Source organism: Acaromyces ingoldii (genome assembly GCF_003144295.1).
Source record: "Acaromyces ingoldii strain MCA 4198 unplaced genomic scaffold FA10scaffold_7, whole genome shotgun sequence".
In the NCBI taxonomy this organism is placed as follows: Eukaryota; Fungi; Basidiomycota; class Exobasidiomycetes; order Exobasidiales; family Cryptobasidiaceae; genus Acaromyces; species Acaromyces ingoldii.
In genome coordinates this window covers 578,329-601,669 of record NW_020290253.1, presented here as the reverse complement: position 1 = coordinate 601,669, position 23,341 = coordinate 578,329, and the positions used below count along the sequence as shown (strand labels likewise).

The window sequence follows — 23,341 nt, the reverse complement described above, 5'->3', positions numbered from 1 at the left end:
AATGCAAGCAGACTTAATCTCCACGGCCGGGCAGCTAGCCCAATTCCCGCCCGAGGAGCAATGACATTATGCACGTGACGTTTCTTGCCTTGGCCCCTCCACTTTTGGCTTGGTAGGCCGGTTCTTCGCGCGCGCGCGCGCGCTAGAGTCAACTTGACGTCGAGAAGAAGATGATCAAGAGTCCAGGCCTGAACAGAATGTTGCTGCCGGCCTCCAGTGCCGCTGCGAGAGGCATCTCAGTCGGTGTTTCAAGGCGGCTCATCCACTCGTCGTCGCGTTTGGCCCGCGCGGCTGATCTGGAAGCGCGGAGCATTGTCTACGAGGCCAATGGCGACCCCACCAAGGTCCTCCGTGCGCACAAGTGGGCCCTGCCCGAGCCGAAAAGCGGCCAGGTCGTGCTCCGCGTCGGCCTTGCCTCGATCAACCCGGCCGACATCAACGTGCTGCAGGGCGTCTATCCGGCCAAGCCTGCCAAGCGGCAGCTTCCGGGCCTCGCGGGCGACGCCTTCATCGGGGGCAACGAGGGCTTTGGCATCGTCGAGCACGTCGTCGATACCGGCGGAGACCTCCAAGAGGGCGACTGGGTCGTGTTTGGCAAGCCGCAGATGGGGACATGGACGAGCCGGATGGTGTGTGCGCAGGACGACGTCATCAAGATCAACAGGCGCAGCAGCAGCCTCACCGAAGTCATGGCGTCGACGCTGCAGGTGAACCCGGCGACGGCGCTGCGCATGCTCTCTGACTTCCAGCGCCTGCAGCCGGGAGACATTATGGTGCAGAACGCAGCCAACTCGGCCGTGGGCCAGGCCGTCGTCCAGATTGCGGCGCGGCAGATGGGCGTCGAGACGATCAACCTCGTTCGCGACCGGCCCAAGCTCGATGACATGGCGGCTCACTTGGCAGCGCTGGCGCAGGGAGGCGCACCCGCCCACCTCTTCACCTATGAGGGCCTCGACGACCGGGACAGCGGCGTCAAGGAAAAGATCAAAGACATTATCGGAAAGAGAAAGATCAAGCTCGGACTGAATGCCGTCTGTGGAAAGGACGGGAGCAACATGGCCAAGCTGATGGGGTGAGTTGGCTGCCCGCCCCTCACGGAATCGACGTTGGACCTGGACTTATACTTTTGCAAACCCACAGACCAGACTCGACGCTCGTCACTTACGGGGCCATGTCGAAGCAGCCACTGAGTGTGCCCGCGGGCCTCGTCATCTTTCTCAACATGTCGGTGCAGGGCTTCATGATGAACAAGTGGTACGCCAGCAAGCAGTCGACGCCAGAGGGCAGCCAGGAGCGGCGGCAGCTGATGGACACGCTGACAAAGTGGTACGAAGACGGCAGCCTCGTCCCGCCAGAGTCGCACATCGTCCACATTGCACCATCAGACGACGTCGAGACAGTGGGACGCAAGGCGCGCGAGGCAGTGGGCTCCAGCATGGCCGGCTATGGTGGGAAAAAGTTCTTTTTCAAATTTGATTGAAATTTCATCTTCGCTTTACTCCATCATCATCACCACCGAGGCTGAAGAGGAAGAGAGGGAAAAATGGGAGGGAGAGAGAAGGAGAAATTTACAGCTGGGCCTTCTTCTGGGCCTCCTGGAAGCGCTTCTCAGCCTCCTGGAAGTTGATGACGGACCAGATGGCCTCGAGGTACTTGGGGCGCAGGTTCTGGTACTGGAGGTAGTAGGCGTGCTCCCACACGTCAACACCGATGATGGGGTGGTGCGTCGTGAGCGGGTCCTGGTCCTTGGCCGTGACGACTTCGAGCCTCTGGTTGAGGGGGTTGTAGCCGACCCAGCCCCAGCCGGAGCCCTGGATGGCGGCCGTCGTCTTGTTGAAGTGCTCCTTGAGCTTGTCCAGGCCGCCAAAGTCCTTGTCGATGGCCTGCTTGAGGGCACCGTCCTGGAGCTTGCCGCCGCCCTCGCTCGTGGGCGCCAGGTTCTTCCAGAAGAGCGAGTGGTTGATGTGGCCACCGCCGTTGAACTTGATGGCGCTCTGCAGCTCAATCTGCTTGCGCACGTCGGCGCTGCTGGCAGCCTGGCTGTACGCCTTCTCGGCCGCGTTCAGGCCGTTGACGTAGGCCTGGTGGTGCTTGGAGTGGTGGATCTCCATGATCTGAGCGCTGATCGCGGGCTCGAGCGCATTGTAGCCGTAAGGCAGCTGGGGCAGCGTGTGCTCGTTTGCAGAGGCTGTGTGACAGAGAGGCGGGGTCAGCATCGTACGTCGCTGTGCCGCCGACGTCGAGTGGACTCACCCATTTTGGAATGCTGAGTTGTCAAGCTTGATAGATGGTTGTTGGTAGGAGTAAAGAATGTCCTTGCGCTTTCTCCACTTTAGAAGTAGCTCTGCTCAGAGCCGGGCTACCCTTTGCTCGCTTGTAAGGTTACAAATTGCGTCAATCATTTCTAAAAAGGTTAAAAGCCGGACTCGAAAGCCGGAACACATGGCAGGACCTGAGCGAAGCTCTCACGTGTTCTACGTCCTTCTTTTTCACTTTTTTCGATTTCTTCCTTCGGTCGCCTTCGTCATCATTTGGGCGGCGGCTTTTTCTCTTCTCCCCTTTTCTCCATCCATCAAAGGCACACACCCTCTCCGTCGGACCATCTATAAACATGTTTTCGCGGGGACTTCGCTCGGCGGCAGCACCGGCTGTCCGCTCGCTCAACCAGCCTCTGCGAACAAATGCCCCTGGTGTGGCGGTGAGTCCTTCTGCCACCATCAAATCGATGCAAAGGAAGTGATCTGTGTATGCTCATGGTATTTCTCTGTTCCTCTACGACTTTAGCGGCTTGCTCCCATGAGCGCACGATGGAACTCATCGAAGCCTACCGGACCTGTTATTGGCATTGACCTGGGAAGTGAGTAGCGGCCGCGACTTCGAATCTGAACGCGCAGTAGTCATGGTTGCTTACCCCGGGTTTACTCAACCAGCCACCAACTCGTGTGTTTCCGTCATGGAGGGACAGCAGGCTCGTGTTATCGAGAACTCGGAGGGCGGGCGAACAACGCCGTCGGTCGTTGCCTTCACAAAAGATGGCGAGAGGCTCGTTGGTGTTCCGGCCAAGCGTCAGGCCGTGGTCAACCCTGAGAACACCCTGTTTGCCACCAAGCGTCTCATCGGCCGGAAGTTCCAGGACAAGGAGGTGCAGAAGGATCTGGACAACGTGCCCTTCAAGATTGTTCCCCACTCCAACGGCGATGCATGGCTTGAGGTCAGGGGCGAGAAGTACTCGCCCAGCCAGATTGGTGCTTTTGTCGTTGGAAAGATGAAGGATACGGCCTCGGCGTACCTCGGCAAGCCTGTCAAGCACGCCGTCATCACTGTTCCTGCCTATTTCAACGACGCCCAGAGGCAGTCCACGAAGGACGCTGGTACCATTGCCGGTCTTGACGTTCTCCGAGTCATCAACGAGCCTACGGCCGCCGCCCTTGCTTACGGTCTCGACAAGCAGGACAGCGCCCAGATTGCCGTCTTCGACCTGGGTGGTGGTACGTTCGACATTTCGATCCTCGAGATGCAGAAGGGTGTCTTCGAGGTCAAGTCGACCAACGGTGACACTCACCTTGGTGGTGAGGACTTTGACATTGTGCTTGTCGAGCACCTCGTCAAGGAGTTCCAGAAGGAGAGTGGTATCGACCTTGGCAAGGACCGCATGGCTATCCAGCGTATCCGTGAGGCCGCTGAAAAGGCAAAGATCGAGCTCTCGAGCACCAGCCAGACCGACATCAGCCTTCCCTACATCACCGCCGACGCCTCGGGCCCCAAGCACATCAACACCAAGATGAGCCGTGCCCAGCTCGAGAGCCTGTGCGCCAAGCTCATTGACCGGACTGTTGAGCCCTGCAAGAAGGCCCTGTCTGACGCTGGTGCCAAGCCTAACGACATCAACGAGGTCATCATGGTCGGCGGCATGAGCCGAATGCCCAAGGTCCTCGAGACCGTCAAGGACATCTTCAAGCGGGACCCCTCCAAGGGTGTCAACCCCGACGAGGCTGTTGCTATTGGCGCCTCGATCCAGGGTGGTGTTCTTTCCGGCCAGGTCACCGACATTCTCCTCCTCGACGTTACACCTCTCTCGCTCGGTATCAACACCCTCGGCGGCGTCTTTACCCGTCTCATCAACCGAAACACTACGATTCCCACCAAGAAGAGCCAGGTCTTCTCGACGGCTGCGGACCACCAGTCGGCCGTCGACATCCAGGTTTACCAGGGCGAGCGAGAGCTGGTCCGAGACAACAAGCTCCTCGGCAACTTCCAGCTTACCGGCCTGCCCCCGGCGCCAAAGGGTGTTCCTCAGATCGAGGTCACCTTCGACATCAACGCTGACGGCATCGTCAACGTGTCCGCCAAGGACAAGGCAACGGGCAAGGACCAGAGCATGACCATTGCCGCCGGCTCGGGTCTTTCAGACTCGGAGATTGACCGCATGGTTTCGGACGCTGAGCAGTACGCAGAGGCCGACAAGGCCCGCAAGGCTGTCATCGAGGAGTCGAACCACGCCCAGAGCGTGGCTGCCGAGACGAGCAAGGCTCTGAACGAGTTTGCCGACAAGGTCGACAAGGAGGAGAGCGAGAAGGTGCAGGCACTTATCAAGGAGCTCGAGGAGATTGCTGCCAAGGGCCAGGCTGGCGAGGCTGGCGTCGAGGCTGCTACGATCAAGGCCAAGATCGACGAGACACAGCAGGCGTCGCTCGGTATCTTCAAGAAGGTCTACGAGCAGCGACAGGCTCAGGCCGACCAGAATGCCAACGCCCAGGGCTCCGGTGAGGGCGAGAAGAAGGAGTAAGGGACTGGACCGGACTCTTGTTAGAAACCAAAAGCCATTATCCTCTTCATATCAAAAAGTAGAAAAGCCCGCTCCTCTCTTTCTTTAGTAGTAGTCTCAATGTACACTGGATCACCATTCACCGCTTCATCTTGCTTGTCCCTTCGTTGTTGATGTGTGTGTTTGCTCTGCTCTGAACACGTTTGTCGAAGATCTTGCGCTGCTTCTTTCGAGACCCCCGAGGCTGGGAATGAGTCGGAAGACGAGAAAATCTCCTTACCACGTGGCCTGTCCATCGCTTTCCATTTTTTTTCTGCCTCCATCTTCCGACCGAGCAGGATCTTCTCGGGCCTGATGTCAGCTTTCCCTTCTTAGATAAACTTCGACCCGGACAAAGAAGCGGCTGTCCGTTCGACATCCTATCTACAACCATCCGTTTCCTCGCCCATCAGCTGGGGCAGGCTGAGCCGAATCCATAAGCGAGAGAGGCCACGCCGCACACCAGCCCCCTGATCGCTCTTATATGGCCGAGGTTGACGTCTGCACACGGGTATGCGCTTCCATGTGGTCGGGGTGGGCGCTGTCGGCAGCCTGCTTGCCTTCCACCTCAAACGCAGCTCTCGACGGCTCCTCGCCGCCACCGCAGCGACGCTACCTGGCCTCGGTGGCAACAGCGGCACCAGCGGCACCAGCGGCAGCGATAGGAGCGACGAAGCGCAGCGGTACCTGCGCTCGCTGCCGGCGCCGCATGCCCTGCCCTATCTGCCGCCGCCGCACGAACAGGGCATCGTGCTTCGCATGCGCAAGTTTGCCTATGCCTCAAGAGCAATACGGCGCTCCGACGCCAGCGTCGCTGTTCAGCGCGACGATGTCTGGGACAAGGAGACGGCATTCGCGGTCATCCACGACGGTGACGACTACAGCGGGATACCGAGCTCGACCGAGCCAGGCACAAAGCTGCCAAGGGACAGCGAGAGCCAGACGGTGGAATGGGGGCGATCTTACTGCCAGCAGGCCGGCTTCGGAACAGAGGAAGCCATCGACAGCATCATTGTCGCGACAAAGGCGCAGAACGTCCTCGGTGCCCTTCAGCCAATCTCGCAGCACATTACTCGCGCCACGACGATTGTCCTGGTGCAAAACGGACAGGGCGTCTTGGATCTGCTCCTCGAACGACTGTTCCAGAACCCAGAGACGAGGCCAAACTTTATCCTGGCGAGCAATACCCATGGTGTCTTTCGAAAGGGCCAGCTGCATGTGCTCCATACAGCCTTTGGGCGACTGGACTTTGGCATCGTGCCAAACGCGTACACGGGCAACGACTACGAGAAGCTGCTTGCGAAACAGAACGATGGAGAGGGGGACCGAAGTGGGCAAGGGGAGGATGAGAAGAAGGAGGAGGGGCAAGGGAGAGGGATACGAGCCGAAGATGGGAGTGACAGCGAGGGCAGTCGACAGAACGAATGGGAGGCTTTCCTCCCCAAATCTGCGCAAGCAAGAAGACGGATAGAGAGGGCGAGAGAGCGAAGCGCAGGGATACCCAATGCACCGTTGCTCGACGTCGGCGCGATTCCAGACCTCCCGGAGACGCAGACGCTGCGAGCAACAGTGGCGATGCTCCTCAATCTGCCCCTTGACGTGCACTGGCATCCGATCCGAGGCCTGCAGATGATCGCGTTGCGGAAACTCGCAGTGAACGCCTGCATCAATCCCTTGACGGCGCTGAGCGAGGTCGAAAATGGCCAGCTGCTCGGGAATGGATCGGCAGAAGAAGCCATGCGTGACGTCTGCACGGAAGCCAGCCAGGTGCTCGAGGCCCAGATCCTTCGTTCGCACCACGCAGCCCTGGCTCGCGACACGGAGCGCGAGGCGGGACAGGAAGGCGGCGAGGAGCAAGCAAATGAAGACGTGCGCGACCTCATGTTGACGCCCACTTCGCTTCCAGGCTACTCGTCGCAGACGGGCGTGCCCGCGCTGGACCCTTCACTGCGCGCCGGTGCGCTTTTGGCAGAGGCCAAGCGCGTCGCTCGTCTCACGGCCCGCAACAAGTCAAGCATGCTGCAGGACGTCATGAATGGCGCAAAGACGACCGAGATCCAGTTCATCAATGGCTACCTTTCCCGTCTTGGCAGGTCCTTTGGCATCCCGACGCCGGTCAATGATCTCCTCGTCAAGCTTGTCAACTTTAAGATTTCAAAGAATTCGGCGCCGGGGGCCAGGAGCCGCTACCCTCGAAGCGGCCTATGAGTTTCAGCTCCTTCATACCATTGAACCACGTCTTCGCTTATAATTCATCATCGTCATCATCGTCATCATCATCATCAGGATCGCCTACAGCATCTTAGACAATCACCTCTCTTTCGTGCTCACTCTCTCCCAATCCGCAATACTGTATTGTTGTATAGCAGAAAACAATGCATCTCTTCACAAAGTCTTTGGCTTGCGCCTATTTGTGCAGGGGCAACTCCCTCCCTCTTCTTTCTCTCTTCGTCACTTTACTCTTTTTCGAGCAGCGCGATCGCCTCAGTCCGCCCGCTTCTCAGTGCGACTCGGCACAAGCGTCTCCCTGCTCTCGTTTTCCTCGTCCCGGCTCATGAGCCCCTCCCTCTCACTCTCTGAACCCGGGTGGTCCGGGCCCGCGCCTCTCGTCCTCTTGGGCGTCTCTGCGTCCTCCTCGTCGCCAATCTGGAACACGACTTCCTCGGCATCGGCCTCCGTCGTCGCCACGCTCGGGCTCCTCGCCAGCGCCGCCTGGTTATTTCTCGCCGTGCCTTGCCCGCTGCCAGCCTTGGACCCAGGTCCCGCTGCACCGCCCTCTTCCTCGTCAAAGTCCCCACCGGGACCCTGCTGGGTCCCGAACTCGTCGATTTCGTAGTCCTCACCGTCGAGCCCCTCGTCCTGCGCCAATTCGTCGGACATGGACAGCCTGAGGTTCTGGCCAGTCGGCCTCCAGAGCCAAGCAATGAGACTGAAGACGACGAGGTAAAGGATGCCCATCCAGCCATCAAGGAGGAACCAGCGATAGGGCCACGTCGAAGGACTGAACGACTCGCCGCCCGATTGGGAAAAGGCAATCGACGTGAGGACGAAAAAGGCAAAGATGGCAACGACTGCGCCAAGGAGGATCCGATAGAGCTGCGAGAACATTTGTCTCTTGAAAGCTGTGAACAGACATCGTCAGCCTTGTGATCTTAATGGGGTGTTTGTGAATCATAAATGTCAAGCACAAGAAGGTACCCACTCTGCTTTCGGGCCTTGAGGTATTCGATGGTGGCATTGAGCGAGTGCAGCGTCCACATCATGAACGCCGTCAGCGTGAAGGCGAGGGGGAAGATGAAGACAAAGATCCAGCCACCGCCCTGCTCTGTGACGATGAGGACGATGCCGACCGAGTAGAGGACACCGCAGACGAAGTGGACGGCCGTCAAGATGCGCACACGCGTCATGACGGAGCCGATGGTGGGACGGACGACACCATAGCCCATCGAGACGATGAGAAGGAGGAAGAGAGACGTCGAGTTGCGCGCTGCGTCGAGGATGCTCGTCAGCACCAAAAGCGTTCTAGCACTTGCAGTGACCGAGGCCACATGATCCAGCGAGGAGATGCGCCAGTAGTCCATGGTGTGTTTGTTGAGGTAGGCGTAGTAGCCCCATTGCGCCGAGCAGCCCAGGATGAGCAGGACGATGGTGGCAGAGACAAAGTGTTGGACCATGAGGAGTCTTTTTCGTGAACCAGTGTCAGTTCTGCTCGACCACTGTGGACCAACGCTATAATTTGGACTCACTCGTCTCGATGTCGGACGCAGAGGTATAGCCAGCAGCCACCAAGAAGCATGTAGACGGTGGTGAGGGCAAAGTAGAACTGCAGTTTGGGATACTCGGTAGCCGGGAGGTCACCCTCAAAGGCGTTGATGAACTTGATGCGGCCCACAAAGTGCGAGTGGAAGTCGCCGCTGCCGGGAGGTTGCGTTGTCATGGGTACCGCGGCTGCAAATTGCCAAGGAGGACCGGGTCAGCACATCTCTTCAGCTCGTGGACCGAAAGCCGAGGTCTACAAGCCTCACTCGCACCAATGCAGTAGTACCCGGCCTTTGTCACATTGTATCTCTACATCGATCAAGTCAGCCTCGGCAGTCCAAAGATCGAGTATTGTCTTTGCAAGAAAGCGAGGCTCACAGTAATTGCTCCATCGGCCCGACCGCTACCGCCGCCCAGGTTGATTCTCTCGGTCACGATGCTCGTGCCGTTTGTGCCATCGGCGATTATGAAGGTGCCCAGTTGATCTTGGGTGCATATACCCTGCCCTACGGCGTGCGAGGTGCAGATGTAGGTCTTGACCTGGCAAAGAGCAAAGGAGACGGGCACATGAGCAGAAGCAAGCTGAAGACAAGAGGTAGCGGGAACGCACTGGAAAGCCAAGAACATCTCGATCCTTTGACTCCTTTCCCACTTTGTCGAAGTCGCTGTACTCGTAGAAGAGTGTCGAGACGGTGCCAGCCGAGGAGACATCGAACGACACTGTAGCAAGAAGACGGACAGCGGCATGTGAGCTCCAGCTCCAGGGCGATCCTGAAAAGATTGACAGCACTCCATACTCACACTCTATGCCAGTATCTTTCCCACTCCACATGCCACTGCACGACTGCCGAAGGGGATCTGCATCGGTGATCTCTACTTGATAGGCTTCGACGGCCGGTATCGCAAGGCTGACGACGAGCGCACCGGCAAAGGCCACGAGGCCACCGAGCGTGGAGCGCAACATGACGCCGTGAAGCCGATCGCTCAAGACTGCTTCCTTTCCCTGTGACACCCACAGAGTCCACGAATCAGCGAGCGATGATCACTGATCCAGAAGTGAAAGGAGAGGAGGAAGAGAGAGAGGCCGGAGGCCAGGTTGAAGTCGAGGTGAAACTCCAAAAAGTTAAAAGACGTTTCGCTGACGGCTCGAGCGCTCGAGCCGTGCGCCGCCACGCCGGCGCCACGAAAAGCTCTTCTCAAGCCACGCGACGCTCTTCACGCCTTCCTGTCCAAACAACACCTTGACATTGCCGCAACAACTCAAAGACGATCGCAGCGTGGTCGCAATCAATCTTGACAATGCTCGACCATAAGCTCCGTCCTCTCCTGCCTTCCCTTTCTCGTACCCCATAGAAGATGAAGCCACTGACAACTGCCAGCCACTCCACGTGGAAAGTGTTGCTTTCGTCTTGAGCTTTCTTCTTAGAGCTTGCCTGCTCCACAAAGGGACCTCGAACAACGCAAGGCCTCCTTTTCTCGTTCCCTTTCTCTCGTTTTCCTGAAGGAAGGCCACCATTTGCCTGCTCAATGCTTTCTGTCAGGCAACCAAGACTGCGGCGACGACGAGGTTAGGCTAAAGGGCGGAAAAGGCGCACGGTTCGCCGGACACTGGACGCCGGCTTTGGAGTGAACGCCTCACGCGAGGCCAGCCACTTTATCTTTCGACGCCCGCTCCTTCCTGAGCAAACAGCCCCTCCTTCCTTTCACCATACATCGCTATGAACGGCCCATCACCCACGGAATGGCCCTCGTTGCCCGCTTCGGCGATGCCCAAGCCAGTCGCCAACAGCCAGTACCGAAGCGGCAACTACAAGGCTTTAGGGGAGACTATCCAACCCTCTTCGCTCGAAGGCCCTCGACCGGTACCAGTGATGTTTGGCAGGCCAACACCGATGGGGCACAACAGAGTCATGTTTACAAGCTTGCCACAGCAGCAAGCATATCAGATGGCCTCTGGTTGGCAGCAACAACAACAACAACAACAACAACAACAGCCAGGAGCTTGGGTGCTGACACCTCCTCCGAGGCCGCCAGTGCTGCCACCGAATCCGCACGCAATGGCCGCGCCGGCCCGATCGGTACCGACCGGCATGCCTCCACCAGGCCTTGGACATTATCGTCCTCGCCCCGGTAATCGACCCCAGATGGCAGCGCCGAGACCTCACGAAGCCCCTCCTGTTCCTCCCGGCCTTGTTCAACGAAGCGCAACTGGGTGGCCTGTTGGACCCCAAATACCCCCGTCGATGTCGGGAGGCAGCGTTAGCATCGGAAAAGAAGCACATCTCGACAGTGGCAACGACAATGGTCGAGCTCAAGGCCATGACCTGACGATAGCGAATGCCACAGCAATGCGCTCGAACTCTTCCTCTAATGGACACCAAAGCATCCTATTGGACTCGTCTTCCCTGGGTCAGCAGAGCCCAGATCTGACCGAGACCCATTCATCACCGCCCACGACGCTGCGCAAGTCGTCGAGCCAGGAGCGTGTCGCAAATGAAGATCAGCTCCTCACACCAGGCCTCGATCGATATGCGCCCATCTACACGCCGTCCTGGCTCCAACAGGTCAACGAGGACCGACTGTTTACATTGCACCCTCTACCAGAGAGACTCCCCATCGATTTCCAGGCCTATTCGTCGGAGTTTCTACCTCCAAGCCTCTATTGGAGCGAAGCGGACGAGGATGAAGAAATGAAAATTGACGACGAAGAGGCCGCACTCGCTGAAGACCCGCCGCTGGAAAGAGCAGATTCTTCCTGGCTCGCATCGGGAAAGGACGATGCAGCTGAACAAGCGCTCGGAGGCGAATTGGAGCCCGAGGGTCCTCTTGTCGACGAAGCACCTGCCAACGATACGGCTCATGCCTCTGTGGGTGCCGTGTCGCAGCAGGCTCATGGCGACGGTGAACCTCTTCTCTCGGCGGGGCTGGCCTCTACAGCGCAATTGGTAGCTGAATGTCCCTCCCCTTCGGAGCCGATACCCCCACTGGAACCAGAGTCGTATGCGGAGAGGTTTGACATTCTCGAGCGGCTCGAGGTCGATCATAGAGGAAGGGAACTCGCCAAACAGACACTCTTTAGCGTCAAGCTCCGTGTCTACCACCCGCCGGGAAACGCTCACGGCGACAGTCCATGGAGCTCGTCAAATCTCTACATTCTTGACTTACCCGGCGTCCGTGAAGACTACCCTGCGCTGATGCCTGGCGACCTGATGCAGCTCCGAACGCTGGCCTCGCAGTCCGACTCATGGCTCAAGGTGGCCTTTGAGGCTCGTGTCCACGTCGTGCGCAGGGTAGAGGGTACCGTCATCCTGCGGTGCGATGCTCTGGCGAGAGAATTGAGGAGCCTCTTTCCCTCTGTGGAACAAGCGAGGTTCAATGTGCTTTTCATGAGCCTGCAACGCAACACGACAGAGGTAGTACAGGATGTCGCTAGGCTTGGCAAGCTGCTGAAGCGCAAGTCTAGGCCGGCCAACATCCTCAAGCGCTGGATTTTCCCGACAGCCCACCACCTGGACACAGGGAGAGAGGGCGAGGGATGGAAGCGCGAGGACCTTGACTGGGTGGATGGAAGTCTGAATGCAGAGCAGAAGGTGAGCCACAAGTGTCTCGCTCTGGTTTCGTATATCGCGAGCTGACAGAGGAAAGCTAAAGGGAGCTGTGTTCGACATTGCAATGCGCTCCCACCGCATTCCCTACCTCGTCGCGGGGCCACCGGGTACAGGCAAGACAAAGACACTGGTGGAAGCGACGCTGCAAATCGTCCGAAATGACCAAGACGCCACGGTGCTTCTCGCTGCGCCCAGCAACACGGCTGCCGACACGTTGGCCCTCCGACTGGCTGCACACTTTGGGCCTGGCCAGATGGTGCGACTCAACGATCCGACCAGGACGTTTGCCGAGGTGCCCGAGAGGCTCCTGTTGTTCTGCTGCATCGAGGAGCAAAAGGATGGAGAGGATGACAACGCGGCTGCATTTGGCCTGCCGCCGTGGAAGAAGCTCATGGGCATGCGCGTCGTCGTCATGGCGACGCACGACGTGCCGCTGCTCCATCGTACAAGAGGAGCCTCTAATGTTGACTTGGGCAGGCTGCATAACTGCGTCGTGTCGAGTTTCAGGCAGGGTGGCGTTGTTCCTCGGCCAAGGAATCACTGGACGCACCTCATCATCGATGAAGCGGGACAGGCGACCGAGGCAGACCTCTCGAGTGCGCTCCTCTGCGTTGTGCCTTCTCCCTTTACCGACAAGGCCCTTCCTCCCCCCACGGTGGTGCTGTGCGGCGACTGCAATCAGCTTGGTGCACAGATCCAGTCCAACGCAGCGAGGAATGCCGGTCTGGACGTCTCGCTTCTGGAGCGATTGAGCGAGCGGAGCGTGTACAAGGACGAGCTCAAGAGGCTCAGGAAACAGGGCAGGGAGGCCCTAATGGCCGGCAACTTTGGGCCCGGCGTCGATGGCATTGTGGGCAGGGTAGTCGACGGAGGAAATTCGACGGCTGCACACCTAGTTCGAAATTACCGAGCGAGAAACCCAGCACTGCTGTGAGTGAAGGAAGACTTGGAAACTGTCGCCTCAACTCGTAACTTGACAGGATGAGCTGACACTGGGAGGCATTTGGCAGGCATGTCGTTTCGAATCTCTTCTACGACGATGCACTACTGCCGTGTGGGCCATTGCCCACTCTACAGACGTCTTTGTGGCCGCTCCTTCCAAACAAAGACTGTCCTCTTCTATTCGATAACGTCGAGGGTCAGGACGCATGGGTCGACGAAGGTGCCAGCTTCTACAACAACATGGAGATCGACCGCGTCGTGGAGCTCGTCGAGAGCCTCACTGGACGGTCATCCACCACCACGGGTGACAAAAAGGGTACGCGGATCGTGGGCGCCAAGGACATTGCCGTCATTACGCCGTACCGCGAGCAGGTGTGGCGCATTCGGTTGGCTCTTCGGAAACGCGAGTTGGCCGCTGTTAATGTGGGCCACGTCGAGGTGTTCCAAGGCGCAGAGCACCTGGTGACGATTCTGTCGACGGTGAGGACCTCGGCGCGGTTCCTCCGAGTCGACGCGGCCAGGTCGATGGGCCTGCTGTTTGAGAGAAAGAGGCTGTGCGTGGCCATCAGCAGGGCAAAGGAGCTACTCATCGTCGTGGGGAACGCGTCGTTGCTGATGAGGGACCCCTACTGGAGGAGCTTGCTGGAGCACGCAGTCAGGACGAACACCTTTAGGGGCCAGCCGCCGGAGAAGCTGGGCATCGAAGCAGGCTCAGACGAGGTCAATGGAGGCGGTCAGATCAGCGCGCTGGAGTACGCGGCGAGGGCAAATGATCCATCTTCTGCCGCCGGCGATACGGCGCTGCTGGCTGGCCGCATGGCAGCCTCTACGCTTCTCGAGGACGACTGACTGGCAGAACAGTCAAACGGCAATGCTCGCATTGTTGTATGCTAGAAGAAACCAGGCAATGGCAAACACACACAGTGAGGCCTAATATATGCCCTTATGGCAAAGGCACTCTTGAGTCCTTTTGATCTCTCAGAGACCAGCACCACTGGATGATGCGGTCTGCATCGACGTCCTTTCTGCCCGCGTGGACGTTGACGAGTCTTTTGAACTTCTCCTCGAGCTCCTCTCTCGAGAGGGTGTTGCCCGGATCGCCCTTTGGCTCGTCGCACCTGCCATGGACGACGGTGCCGTCGCTGAGCTCGACGTCGACGCGGCCGAGCCAGCGAGCGGGGTAGGCGTTGTCGACCTCCTTGTCGAGCTCCATGTGGACCTTGTCACGGAAGGCGAGCACCTCTGGGTCTTTGAGTGCATACGTCTCAAAGTCCGACAGGGCCGCGGCGCCCTTGCATGCGATGAGGGCCAACGTCGACTTCATGCTGAACTTGGCCGCGTGGATCGACTGTGGGCCCTGCTCGAGCGCATCGACGGGGCCCAGGACGTCGAGGGCGGCCTGGTGGACCTTAGCTGTGACGCGCTTGATGTTGGCGCGGTCGACCTTTGTGAGGGCGTCGAGGAGGGCGTCGGCAGAGGGGTGCGTGTGGCGGCAGCAGGCGTGCCACTTGAAGCTTGTCTCGAGGAGCGCCCAGCGCGGCTGTCCAAACGGTACGGCAAGCTTGGCCGCATCGGTGTCATCCTTTGCCATGCCGACCATGAGGCCCTGGGGCCCTTGGACAATGTCGTCGGCGCCCCTCACGCCATCGCGGGCGAGGTAGGCCGAGAGGAGGCCCGTGGAGGCAGCATGGGCGCAGTGCAGCTGCTTCGACTCGCCTGCGCCCGTCCGCAGGAACTCCCAGAGCCCGCTGGCCTGGGTGCCGCTGGATCCGAGGGCCGACGTGAGTCCGGCCATGTCGAGGTTGAGGAGCTTGGCGACGGCGAGGCCAGCGGCAACGGTGCCCACGGTCGACGTCGTGTGGAAGGTGCGGTAATGGGACCGGCCGAGCGACTCAGCGAGCCGTATGCCTGCCTCGTATCCCGCAATGCTCGACAGGAGCATCGCCCGGCCCGACAGACCAGCGTCCTGAGCGGCAGAGAGCGCTGCAGGGAAGATGACGCTGGTCCACAACACGGCACCCTCTTCTCTTTCAGCAAATTGATGACCAACCATGCAGCCAGCCAGTCACTCCTATACTCACGTCGCGGGGTGCATGACTGATGAGTTGTGCAGATCGTCCTGCTCGAGCGTGTGCGAGGCAGCACCGTTGAGCCATGCGGCCCAGTATGCGCTCGTGGATGTGTTGCCACCGCCGACATCAGGCAGCGCGAGCAGCTGTGAGCGACCGTTGTGGGGGCCCATCTGCTGCATCAGGCGCGCAAATGCCGGGATCGGGTGCGTATGGCACGACGCCATGGCCGAAGCGAGCCAGTCGAGAAAGAGCTCCTCGGTGCGGAGCCAGACCTGCTCGGGCAAATCGGCCTCGCGCAGCTCGTGCACATTGTGGAGCAGCTGCTGCGTCTCGGATGACGTCGAGCTCGACATGGTGCGTATGGAAGACGAGGCAGCAATCCTTGAAGCGGCGATGGGCAAGCACAGCAATCTAGTCTTTCTCGGTGCTGTTGTTGCTGCTCGAAGAGGGACGGCAAAGAGGCTGTACGATCTGTGGAAGGTCATGGTCCCCACCGTCGATGCTCTGAGCATTTCCCTCTTCTTTTTGTGGAGAAGGGTGGCTTTGGGGGTTTTAATTTAAAGCTTGCGCTAACGGCCAATGTCCCAGCCGGGTCCACGCCGGCTTAGTCGCTTGCTTTCATTCGCCGAACGGGTTCGCCCTTGCAATCAAGACTAAGACCGAGATGTGGTGCTAAATGACGGCATTAGTCGGACGATGAGGTACACATTGCATTGCACCAAAAGAAATCTGAACTTGGCGGGATGGTGCGTGAATGTATCGCAGCGCAGAGAGGAAGGCTGGAGGACATGGAGATGGAGCGCGGAGAGGAGAGGAGCCTGACTCATGCTCAATGGACACGTCCAAACGTAAAGGTCTAAATTTGCTTGCATGAGAACGAAGGCGTCCGGTCACCACCTTAAGGGCTCAGAGAGAAAAGAGAAACGGATGGACAAGGGAAGCTTGGAACAAAGAGACAGGCTCTAGAAGTCGCCGCCACCCATCTGTGCACGAGGAAAGAGAAGCATGGTTAGGCATATTAAAGTCGTAGGCACCGTGCAAGCATTCAACTTACGTCATCACCGCCGCCAAAGTCGCCTCCGCCGCCATCGTTGTTCTGACCATCGTCGTAGCCATCTCTGTAGGCGTCATCCTGCATGTCGTCAAACTCGTTGGCGATGAGGGCGCCGCCGAGGAGACCGGCACCCGCGCCCAGGGCCATGCCGCCCATGCCCATGCCACCCATGCCACCCATCCTTCCACCGCCCAGGCGCCCACCGCCGAGACCGCCGCCTCCCAGACCACCGAAGCGGCCGCCGCTCTGGGCCATCATTGGCTGCTGCTGCATGTAAGGCTGCTGCTGCATGTACGGTTGCTGCTGCATGTATGGCTGCTGCTGCTGCTGCATGTAGGGCTGTTGCTGGTAGGGCATCTGGCCGCCGTAGCCTTGCTGCTGCTGAGGCGGAGGAGGACCAGAGGGTGGAGCAAAGCTGCCAGATGGTCCTCCCTGCTTGCTGTTGCCGCCCTCTTCGTCGTGTGGGTGGACCCAGATCGACCGAGGCGGATTGGCCCGCGTGTCGACGTAGAAATACCGGTTGTAGTTGCTGTCCCACTGCTTGACCCAGCCCTCCGGAAGCGGCCTGTCGTCGCCCTTGCTGTCGCCTGCTGCTCCCGAAGAAGGGGTCGGCGAGGTACCGCCATACTGGGGCTGTGGCGATGGCTGGCCGTATCCGCCCCCACCGGGTTGGGGAAAGCCACCAGCATACCCGCCGCTGCCACCGTAGCCACCGCTGCCACCGCTGCCTCCATACTGGCCTCCATACTGACCGCTCTGTGGCCGTCCGCTGCCTTGCGCCTTTGCAGCGAGCTTATCGAGGAGTCCCATGATTGTCTTGTTGTCGTGGAAGGAGGTGGTGTGAAAGGGGATGAGGCAGTGTCTCGGTGCCAAGCATAGAAGCCTCCACTAGTTCCATCTCCACGTGCGCAGCAAGCCCCTACTTGTTCAACGTGCCGGGCCATTCCAACCGACCGTCGCCATGGCTGCAGCCAAGTCAGAAGCCATTGTCATCAGTAGAAGGGAGCGTTGACGTCTTTCACTTCGAGTCCTGTGATGGTAGATGAGCAAATCGATCAGTCAGCAGCAAGGGTGGACCAAAAGGGAGGAAGGGTGGTGTGAGTGGGCCGTGCGTGTTGTATGTTCACGTGACCCGAACAAGAAGCTCGACGCCTCTCTCTCTCTCTCTATTTTCGTGAAGACGGCACTTCTTCACGTTTGGCCTTGAGGAGGAGAGGGACCAGGCGACCAAGAAGATGGTGCTCTCGGCTTACCATGCTCAGGTGATGTCGCCAAGCGGGGCGGCGTTTGCCGTTGCCCTGCACTTGATGCCATACAACACCTCCTCGACGAGGGCATCAACGTCATCGAATCGCATCGTGCCAGACAGCTACGCTCACCGTGGCCAGCTCGTCGCGCATGTCGTGACCGCCAGGGATGATGTCCTTTCCGTGTACGAGGTTAGACGACGACTAGATGCAGAAGATGTGCAGATCTACCTCCTTCGGACCCATCGTCTCTTTGGTGTCGTGACGGGCTTGGGCAAATGTGCCATTGGATCTCCAAGCTCTTCGTCGTCGGACCCCTCGTCGTCGTCGTCATCGGAGCGGGACCGAGACACCCTCGTCGTCTCCTTTCGTGACGCAAAGATGGCCCTTATGCAATGGTCAGAGGCAGATGCAGACCTTATCACCGTCTCGATACACACGTACGAGCGTGCCCCACAAATGGCCGATGGCCTTCCTCCCAACTTCCTCCCCATCCTCGCTCTCGATCCGGACTCGCGATGCGCAGCACTGCTCCTTCCCGAGGACTCGCTCGCTCTTCTTCCCTTTTACAACGACACAGCAGCTGAACTCGACGAAATGCTCGAATTGGCCGAACGTCAGGCTAATGGGACCTTGTCGCTGGACAATGCGCTACCCTATGCGCCTTCCTTTCTTCTCTCGTTGCAAGAGGCCGACGAAGACGTCAAAAATGTCAAGGACGTCGTTTTTCTTCCCAATTTCCAGAGACCGACGGTGGCCATTCTCTTCGAGCGCGAGGCGACTTGGACGGGCCGCCTGTCCGAACACCTCGACACCTGCTCGCTTCACCTCGTCACCCTCGACCTCGCCTCGGCACCTTCATCCACCACAAGCTCGCACAGTGTCATTAGCACCAGAGACTCACTCCCATTTGACTGCCTCTACATCCACGCCTGTCCCGCCAGCATCGGTGGTGGTGTCTTTGTCGTGACGACCTCGGCTATCTTTCACGTCGACCAGGGCGGTCGCGTCGTGGGGCTGGCCGTGAATGGATGGCACGAGCAGACGAGCAAACTAAATCTTCCGAGGTGGAGATCATCAGCTGGCAAGGTGGAACAAGCCAATGGCACAGGAGGAGAGCAACTCAACCTCGCCAATTCGCACCTCCTCTTCCCGGATCCAGACAAGTCGACCTCGGCGCTGCTGTTTCTCGAGGATGGCGACGTGTACTCTGTCCACTGTGAGCTGGACGGAAGAACGCTGTCAGGCTTGGGCTTGGAGAAGCGCGCAGAGACGGTACAGCCTGCTCTTGCGACAATGCTGCCAGAGTCGGACCTTTTGTTCGCTGGAAGCATGCTGGGTCGGTCCGAGCTTCTCAGGGTGCGGCAGAAGAGGGTGACCGCAGGGCCTGGCCAGGCCTCAGAGGCACAGCAGGGAAGCAACGGAAAAATCGAAGAAGACGCAGACATGGACCTCGACGATGGTGAGTGAGACCGCCCCTGACAATTAGAGCGAGCCTTTTCTGACATGCGTCCGACTCAGATCTGTACGGCGATTCGGCCATGCCCGCCTCATCGAATGGGGGATCTGGAGGAGAGTTCTCAAGATCCAGACTCGACTGGGAGATCGAGGCTGTGGCCTCGCTGCCGGCCATGGGACCTCTCCACTCCTTTACACCAATGGTCAGCGCCGAAGAGAGCATCGATGGCGACAGCGGCGTTCCTCAGACGGCAGCCTGCGTGGGAGGTGGCAGAGAGGGAGGTGTAGCGCTTCTCGAGCCCAAGGTGGTTCCGCGCAAGAGACGGAGGCTTCCCCTGACTGCCAGTTGCGGACTCTGGCACCTTGACAGCGACGCTGCCCAGGGACAGATGACGATTCTCGTTTCGTACGACAAAAGAAGCGAGATTTGCTCGGTGAAGCTCGACGACTGCACCGTGGCGTCGAGCGTGCATCTCGATGGTCGGACTCTGGCAGCCTGTTCTCTAGGCACCAAGGCAGAAGGTCTGCGGGTCCTCCGCGCAACTTCCCAGGGCTTGCAGCTTGTGGACGACGATGGACAGGTCATCTGCGATTCGGCACCGAAGAAGGGGAAGGGCAAGCGACAGCAAGCAGAAGATGGCCTGGAAGTCTATCAGGCCACGCTGCAGGCCCCCTTTGCGGCTCTACTTCGCAGTGATGGCTCGCTGAAGCTGTTCAGGTGCGATAATACATCACTGGAAGAGGTTGAGTTGGGCGAAAACTTGAGCCAGGGCAGGTTCATGTCTGCCAACATCTTTGAAGATAGGTACGGGATACTGCAAAAGAGACCAGAGAGCGGAAAAAAGAGCGCCAATGGTCACGAGGCCAGGGCAAAGCCCTCGCGAGCGATGGATGAGGACGAGGAGATAGATTATGGCGACGAGGAAATCGAAGAGGCGCTAGCGAAACCTGTCGCAAATGGGCTTGTCGAAGAGAACAAGCTCTCACTCTGGCTCGCTCTCGTCTCGAGTCGCGGCTCGGTGCAGCTCCACGACCTCGCCTCGGTCTCGCAGTGTGCCTGGCGCTCCAATTCCCTGTATCCCTCGCCGTCCCGATTGGATCTCGTTGAGGGCACAGTCGAAGAAGGTGGCACGGCGATGGATATTGGCCAGGTCTTCGTCTCGCACATCGGCGATCTTCTCCACATCGTCGTGGTTTATGACAACGGCCTTATGAGCGTGTACGAGGCCAACGCTGGGCATGGCAATGAGGATCTCAATCTGAGCTTTGTCAAGGTCTTTGCTTGGCATCTGGACCCCGCTGGCCTCAGCGTTCTGCGCCCGCCCAACGGTGAAGTTGCCTCGGGCATTCGGCCCTCGTTGCGCGCCTTTGTTCACCAGGATCGCCGCGCCTGCGTCTTCGTCGGAGGTCTGAATCCTGGCTGGCTAATGCGGACGCCGCTTGGTCCCCTCAACTTTTTCGAATGCGCCGTCTCGCCCATCGATGCGTGCGACGTCACGGCTTACGAACAAGCAGTGCCCACCACATTTGTCTACTCACAGTATGGCATGGTCGGCCTCGCTCAACTTCCCGATCTCGACTACACGCTGCCCATCGCACATCGTCGACTCCAGACGGGACGGACATACACGAATGCTGCGCCTCACCCGTTCACAAAGACGCTCGTGGCCGCCTCTGTCCTTGAGCAGGACTTCGTTCTCTTCGATCCAGAGAGCGGCGCCGCTATCGAGGATCCATCGATGGACCCATCACCGGCAAAGGCGCCGAGGAGCACCCTGGAGCTCTTTGCTTCCGGCTCCGACGAGCCCATTGACGGGTACGAGTTTGAGCAGTGTGAGGTCGTGTGCTCTGTTGAGCTCGTCACGCTCCGAAGCATGACCACCGTCTCGGGCCTTAGAGACTTTATCGCAGTGGGCACGATGATCTCGCATGGCGAGGATCGTCCTGCGAAGGGAGCGACATACGTATTCGACATTGTCGAGGTTGTGACGAGCGCCGAGGATCCTGCCGCTCGCTACAGGCTCAAGCTTCTTGCCAAGGACGACGCCAAGGGACCGATCACGGCTGTGACGGACATGAACGGCTACCTCGTCGTTGTCATGGGCTTGAAGCTGTTTGTCAGGAGTCTCGAAAACGACGAGTGGCTCGTCACCGTCGCCTTCCTCGACACGCCCTTCCACTGCACCTCTTTGCGGCGTCTCAAGAACTTCTGCCTCCTGACGGACGTGCAGCGCAACGTGTGGCTTGTTGCATTCCAGGAAGAGCCCTTCAGACTCGTCGTTGTCGCAAAAGACCAAGACGAGCTGTATGCAACGACGGGCAACTTCTTGCTAAGAGGCTCAGCATCGGGTTCGGACAGCGATGAGGCGAGGACGTCAGCATTTGCCATCGTCACAACGACGTTAGAGGGCGTGCTGAGGCTGTTGGACTATGCACCGTCGGTGCCCTCGACGCACGGGGGCCAGAAGCTGCTGTTGTGTACAGAGTACGGCCTTGCAAGCGAGGCGACGTGCTCCTTTGTTGTGCCTGGCGACACCGCCGACGATGGGCTTTCGACCACGTCGGAAATTGTCCTAGGCATGAGGAACGGCGCCGTCGAGATGGTGGTGCCCGTCGAGGAAGCTGTGTCGAGGCGTCTGACTGTGCTGCAGGGTCAGATGGTCCGCAACGTCCAGCATACGGCCGGTCTCAATCCTCGTGCTTTCCGGTGAGTTTGACTTCCTTTCCCCTTTTCTTGCCCGTTCGCTCACCTCGATCATTTCTCTGCTTCAGCACGGTGCGGAATGACTTTGTTTCGAGGCCGCTCACGAAGGGCATCCTCGACGGCACGCTGCTCGAGGCCTTTACCAAGCTACCAAGGGCCCGGATGGAGGAGCTGGCGAGCACGGTGCCCGATCTCAAGGGAGGGGCCGACCAGATCCTGAGGGACATTGCCTCGTTGAGGGGCCATTGGGGCATGTTGTAGTTGTATCAGCCTTTGTGCAAGCATCTTCTAAAAATTTTCAGACTTGTCATTTCAGAAGCTTGTGTGAGACAGGAATGGGCGTCTATAGAACGGGCAGGTGCCCATCTTCGTATGGAGAAGAAAAATGATAGCATGTCGAATATGGATGGGGAAAAGGCAATAGAGTGCCAGGGCACGTTGCTAAACCAGCCCCCTACACCTCGTCGCGACGGACCACCTGCGTCTCGAGCTTCATGGCGAAGAGCTGCATCGTCATCGTCTCTTGGCATTTGCTTTCGCCTTGCTCGTCTCCCTTGACCGACGACAGATCGAGAGGGACTTCGCACGCGTCAAAGACGCCGAGATCCTCGAAGCCGAACTTCTTGTAGAAGGGCCCAGCCGAGACGGTGGGCGCCGCCTCGAGGTAGATGGGCAGCCCGGCCTTTTCGGCATCGGCACATACGTGGCTCATGAGTGTGGTGCCAACGCCCCTGCGCTGCGACGTGGGATCCACGCAGAGATACTTGAGATCTGGATGTGGACGTCGTAGGGGTCATCTACTCCGCTCGGGCCTTCAGGGCGAGAGAAGGACAACACTCACAGCAGCGGGGCCGGTCGCCCATCTTCGTCCTTTGCACCGCCGACATAGCGTCGCCAAAGGCCTGGTACAGCGCCGCACCCTGGCCGGGTGGAAAAGGCGGGAGGGGTGGGAGCGACTTCTTGACCGTGTTGCTCTCTTCGTGGTCATCAGAGGACGACGACGTTTCGCGCGGGGTGACGTCGAGGATCCACACCACAAAGCCCAAGACGTTGCCTGCACCTCCTTGCTTGTCGCCGTCTCCATCGGTGGCGACGACAATCTTGGTGCTGGCAGGCTGCAGCTGGCACCGTGCGAACAGGCGGCGTATCTGGGCCTGACGAAAGGCTTCGTACATCGGACTGCGGTCGAGGCCAAAGAGGGGCGCCATCGAATCGAGGAAGACAGAGAGGAGGATGCGGCCCATCGAGGGCAGATCTGCCTCAGTAGCCGAACGCAAGAGGGGCTGCGTTGAGGGGCTGCGGTGCTTCAGAGCCGTGGCATTTTCGAGGCGGCGGCAAGTGGCAAGGCAGCTCGTCAGAGCGGGAGAAGCTATGGTCATGGTGATGGAGAAAAATGATGCAACGGGCCTTATGTGACTCTGGTGCTCCTTGGCGATCTGGAGAGAGGCGGTGGACTAGAGCGAGAGGGCTCGGAGGAAGAAGAAAGTGGACGTACGAGGACCAGGGACCGTATGTAAGATGTGCGCCTCTTATACACGCACGACGCCAGCCCTCTGAACCCAGTCTAAACATTCGCCCGTGGGTAAAAGCGGACGGCCACACACACACACACACACACACACACACACACACACACACCGCGCTCAGTGCACGCCCAGGTCAAGTGAGATTTGGGATGGGAGAGAGAAGATGA

General features: G+C 59.0%; 10 protein-coding genes across 10 annotated transcripts; 5 read left to right on the top strand and 5 right to left on the bottom strand.

Annotated features, from left to right (window-relative positions):
- Window positions 1–116: 116 nt before the first annotated feature.
- On the top strand, window positions 117–1,504 carry FA10DRAFT_269457 (NAD(P)-binding protein; the record flags this gene model as incomplete). The annotated part of the gene is made up of 2 exons (XM_025522762.1): window positions 117–1,072; window positions 1,141–1,504. Coding segments are annotated over exons 1-2 (1,238 nt in total), but the record flags the coding sequence as incomplete, so codon positions are not given.
- Window positions 1,505–1,521: 17 nt separating this feature from the next.
- FA10DRAFT_281678 (putative manganese superoxide dismutase precursor) lies at window positions 1,522–2,299 on the bottom strand. Its single transcript, XM_025523710.1, has 2 exons — window positions 2,254–2,299; window positions 1,522–2,188 (listed from the first exon to the last, which is right to left on the bottom strand). The coding sequence occupies exons 1-2, from the start codon at window positions 2,255–2,257 to the stop codon at window positions 1,569–1,571; spliced, it is 624 nt and encodes a 207-aa protein (XP_025374701.1). The 5' UTR covers window positions 2,258–2,299; the 3' UTR covers window positions 1,522–1,568.
- A 243-nt stretch (window positions 2,300–2,542) lies between these two features.
- FA10DRAFT_281677 (heat shock protein 70) lies at window positions 2,543–4,909 on the top strand. Its single transcript, XM_025523709.1, has 3 exons — window positions 2,543–2,698; window positions 2,785–2,857; window positions 2,931–4,909. The coding sequence occupies exons 1-3, from the start codon at window positions 2,612–2,614 to the stop codon at window positions 4,784–4,786; spliced, it is 2,016 nt and encodes a 671-aa protein (XP_025374700.1). The 5' UTR covers window positions 2,543–2,611; the 3' UTR covers window positions 4,787–4,909.
- A 195-nt stretch (window positions 4,910–5,104) lies between these two features.
- On the top strand, window positions 5,105–7,196 carry FA10DRAFT_269454 (hypothetical protein). The gene has a single exon (XM_025522761.1). The coding sequence runs from the start codon at window positions 5,318–5,320 to the stop codon at window positions 7,010–7,012; it is 1,695 nt and encodes a 564-aa protein (XP_025374699.1). The 5' UTR covers window positions 5,105–5,317; the 3' UTR covers window positions 7,013–7,196.
- Window positions 7,077–9,677, bottom strand: FA10DRAFT_269453 (hypothetical protein). Its single transcript, XM_025522760.1, has 7 exons — window positions 9,365–9,677; window positions 9,174–9,283; window positions 8,942–9,103; window positions 8,830–8,872; window positions 8,551–8,752; window positions 8,007–8,485; window positions 7,077–7,926 (listed from the first exon to the last, which is right to left on the bottom strand). The coding sequence occupies exons 1-7, from the start codon at window positions 9,525–9,527 to the stop codon at window positions 7,289–7,291; spliced, it is 1,797 nt and encodes a 598-aa protein (XP_025374698.1). The 5' UTR covers window positions 9,528–9,677; the 3' UTR covers window positions 7,077–7,288.
- Window positions 9,678–9,863: 186 nt separating this feature from the next.
- FA10DRAFT_245336 (P-loop containing nucleoside triphosphate hydrolase protein) lies at window positions 9,864–14,180 on the top strand. Its single transcript, XM_025519376.1, has 3 exons — window positions 9,864–12,153; window positions 12,215–13,101; window positions 13,182–14,180. Exons 1-3 carry the CDS (start codon window positions 10,282–10,284, stop codon window positions 13,960–13,962), a joined length of 3,540 nt encoding a protein of 1,179 aa, XP_025374697.1. The 5' UTR covers window positions 9,864–10,281; the 3' UTR covers window positions 13,963–14,180.
- On the bottom strand, window positions 14,057–15,538 carry FA10DRAFT_288917 (hypothetical protein; the record flags this gene model as incomplete). Its single annotated transcript, XM_025524245.1, has 2 exons — window positions 14,057–15,113; window positions 15,195–15,538. 2 exons carry the CDS (start codon window positions 15,536–15,538, stop codon window positions 14,057–14,059), a joined length of 1,401 nt encoding a protein of 466 aa, XP_025374696.1.
- Window positions 15,539–15,792: 254 nt separating this feature from the next.
- FA10DRAFT_186693 (hypothetical protein) lies at window positions 15,793–17,333 on the bottom strand. The gene has a single exon (XM_025518350.1). It carries the CDS (start codon window positions 17,047–17,049, stop codon window positions 16,231–16,233), a length of 819 nt encoding a protein of 272 aa, XP_025374695.1. The 5' UTR covers window positions 17,050–17,333; the 3' UTR covers window positions 15,793–16,230.
- An 87-nt stretch (window positions 17,334–17,420) lies between these two features.
- FA10DRAFT_304258 (hypothetical protein) lies at window positions 17,421–21,952 on the top strand. The gene is made up of 3 exons (XM_025525333.1): window positions 17,421–18,948; window positions 19,008–21,651; window positions 21,717–21,952. The coding sequence occupies exons 1-3, from the start codon at window positions 17,475–17,477 to the stop codon at window positions 21,907–21,909; spliced, it is 4,311 nt and encodes a 1,436-aa protein (XP_025374694.1). The 5' UTR covers window positions 17,421–17,474; the 3' UTR covers window positions 21,910–21,952.
- Window positions 21,953–22,102: 150 nt separating this feature from the next.
- Window positions 22,103–23,134, bottom strand: FA10DRAFT_304257 (hypothetical protein; the record flags this gene model as incomplete). Its single annotated transcript, XM_025525332.1, has 2 exons — window positions 22,490–23,134; window positions 22,103–22,419 (listed from the first exon to the last, which is right to left on the bottom strand). Exons 1-2 carry the CDS (start codon window positions 23,025–23,027, stop codon window positions 22,103–22,105), a joined length of 855 nt encoding a protein of 284 aa, XP_025374693.1. The 5' UTR covers window positions 23,028–23,134.
- Window positions 23,135–23,341: the final 207 nt, after the last annotated feature.

What these genes read in the sequence shown, in the direction of transcription:
- FA10DRAFT_269454 (XM_025522761.1), top strand. Translation starts at nt 5,318, where the DNA reads ATGCGCTTCCATGTGGTCGGGGTGGGCGCTGTCGGCAGCCTGCTTGCC.
- FA10DRAFT_281677 (XM_025523709.1), top strand. Translation starts at nt 2,612, where the DNA reads ATGTTTTCGCGGGGACTTCGCTCGGCGGCAGCACCGGCTGTCCGCTCG. An exon ending in CAAATGCCCCTGGTGTGGCG is followed by an intron (nt 2,699 to 2,784) that starts GTGAGTCCTTCT and finishes CTACGACTTTAG; the next exon opens with CGGCTTGCTCCCATGAGCGC. An exon ending in TATTGGCATTGACCTGGGAA is followed by an intron (nt 2,858 to 2,930) that starts GTGAGTAGCGGC and finishes TTACTCAACCAG; the next exon opens with CCACCAACTCGTGTGTTTCC.
- FA10DRAFT_245336 (XM_025519376.1), top strand. Translation starts at nt 10,282, where the DNA reads ATGAACGGCCCATCACCCACGGAATGGCCCTCGTTGCCCGCTTCGGCG. An exon ending in GTCTGAATGCAGAGCAGAAG is followed by an intron (nt 12,154 to 12,214) that starts GTGAGCCACAAG and finishes GGAAAGCTAAAG; the next exon opens with GGAGCTGTGTTCGACATTGC. An exon ending in GCGAGAAACCCAGCACTGCT is followed by an intron (nt 13,102 to 13,181) that starts GTGAGTGAAGGA and finishes GGCATTTGGCAG; the next exon opens with GCATGTCGTTTCGAATCTCT.
- FA10DRAFT_304258 (XM_025525333.1), top strand. Translation starts at nt 17,475, where the DNA reads ATGGTGCTCTCGGCTTACCATGCTCAGGTGATGTCGCCAAGCGGGGCG. An exon ending in AGACATGGACCTCGACGATG is followed by an intron (nt 18,949 to 19,007) that starts GTGAGTGAGACC and finishes CGTCCGACTCAG; the next exon opens with ATCTGTACGGCGATTCGGCC. An exon ending in CTCAATCCTCGTGCTTTCCG is followed by an intron (nt 21,652 to 21,716) that starts GTGAGTTTGACT and finishes TCTCTGCTTCAG; the next exon opens with CACGGTGCGGAATGACTTTG.
- FA10DRAFT_186693 (XM_025518350.1), bottom strand. Translation starts at nt 17,049, where the DNA reads ATGGGACTCCTCGATAAGCTCGCTGCAAAGGCGCAAGGCAGCGGACGG.
- FA10DRAFT_269453 (XM_025522760.1), bottom strand. Translation starts at nt 9,527, where the DNA reads ATGTTGCGCTCCACGCTCGGTGGCCTCGTGGCCTTTGCCGGTGCGCTC. An exon ending in GAAAGATACTGGCATAGAGT is followed by an intron (nt 9,284 to 9,364) that starts GTGAGTATGGAG and finishes TTCTTGCTACAG; the next exon opens with TGTCGTTCGATGTCTCCTCG. An exon ending in CCTCAAGGCCCGAAAGCAGA is followed by an intron (nt 7,927 to 8,006) that starts GTGGGTACCTTC and finishes GTCTGTTCACAG; the next exon opens with CTTTCAAGAGACAAATGTTC.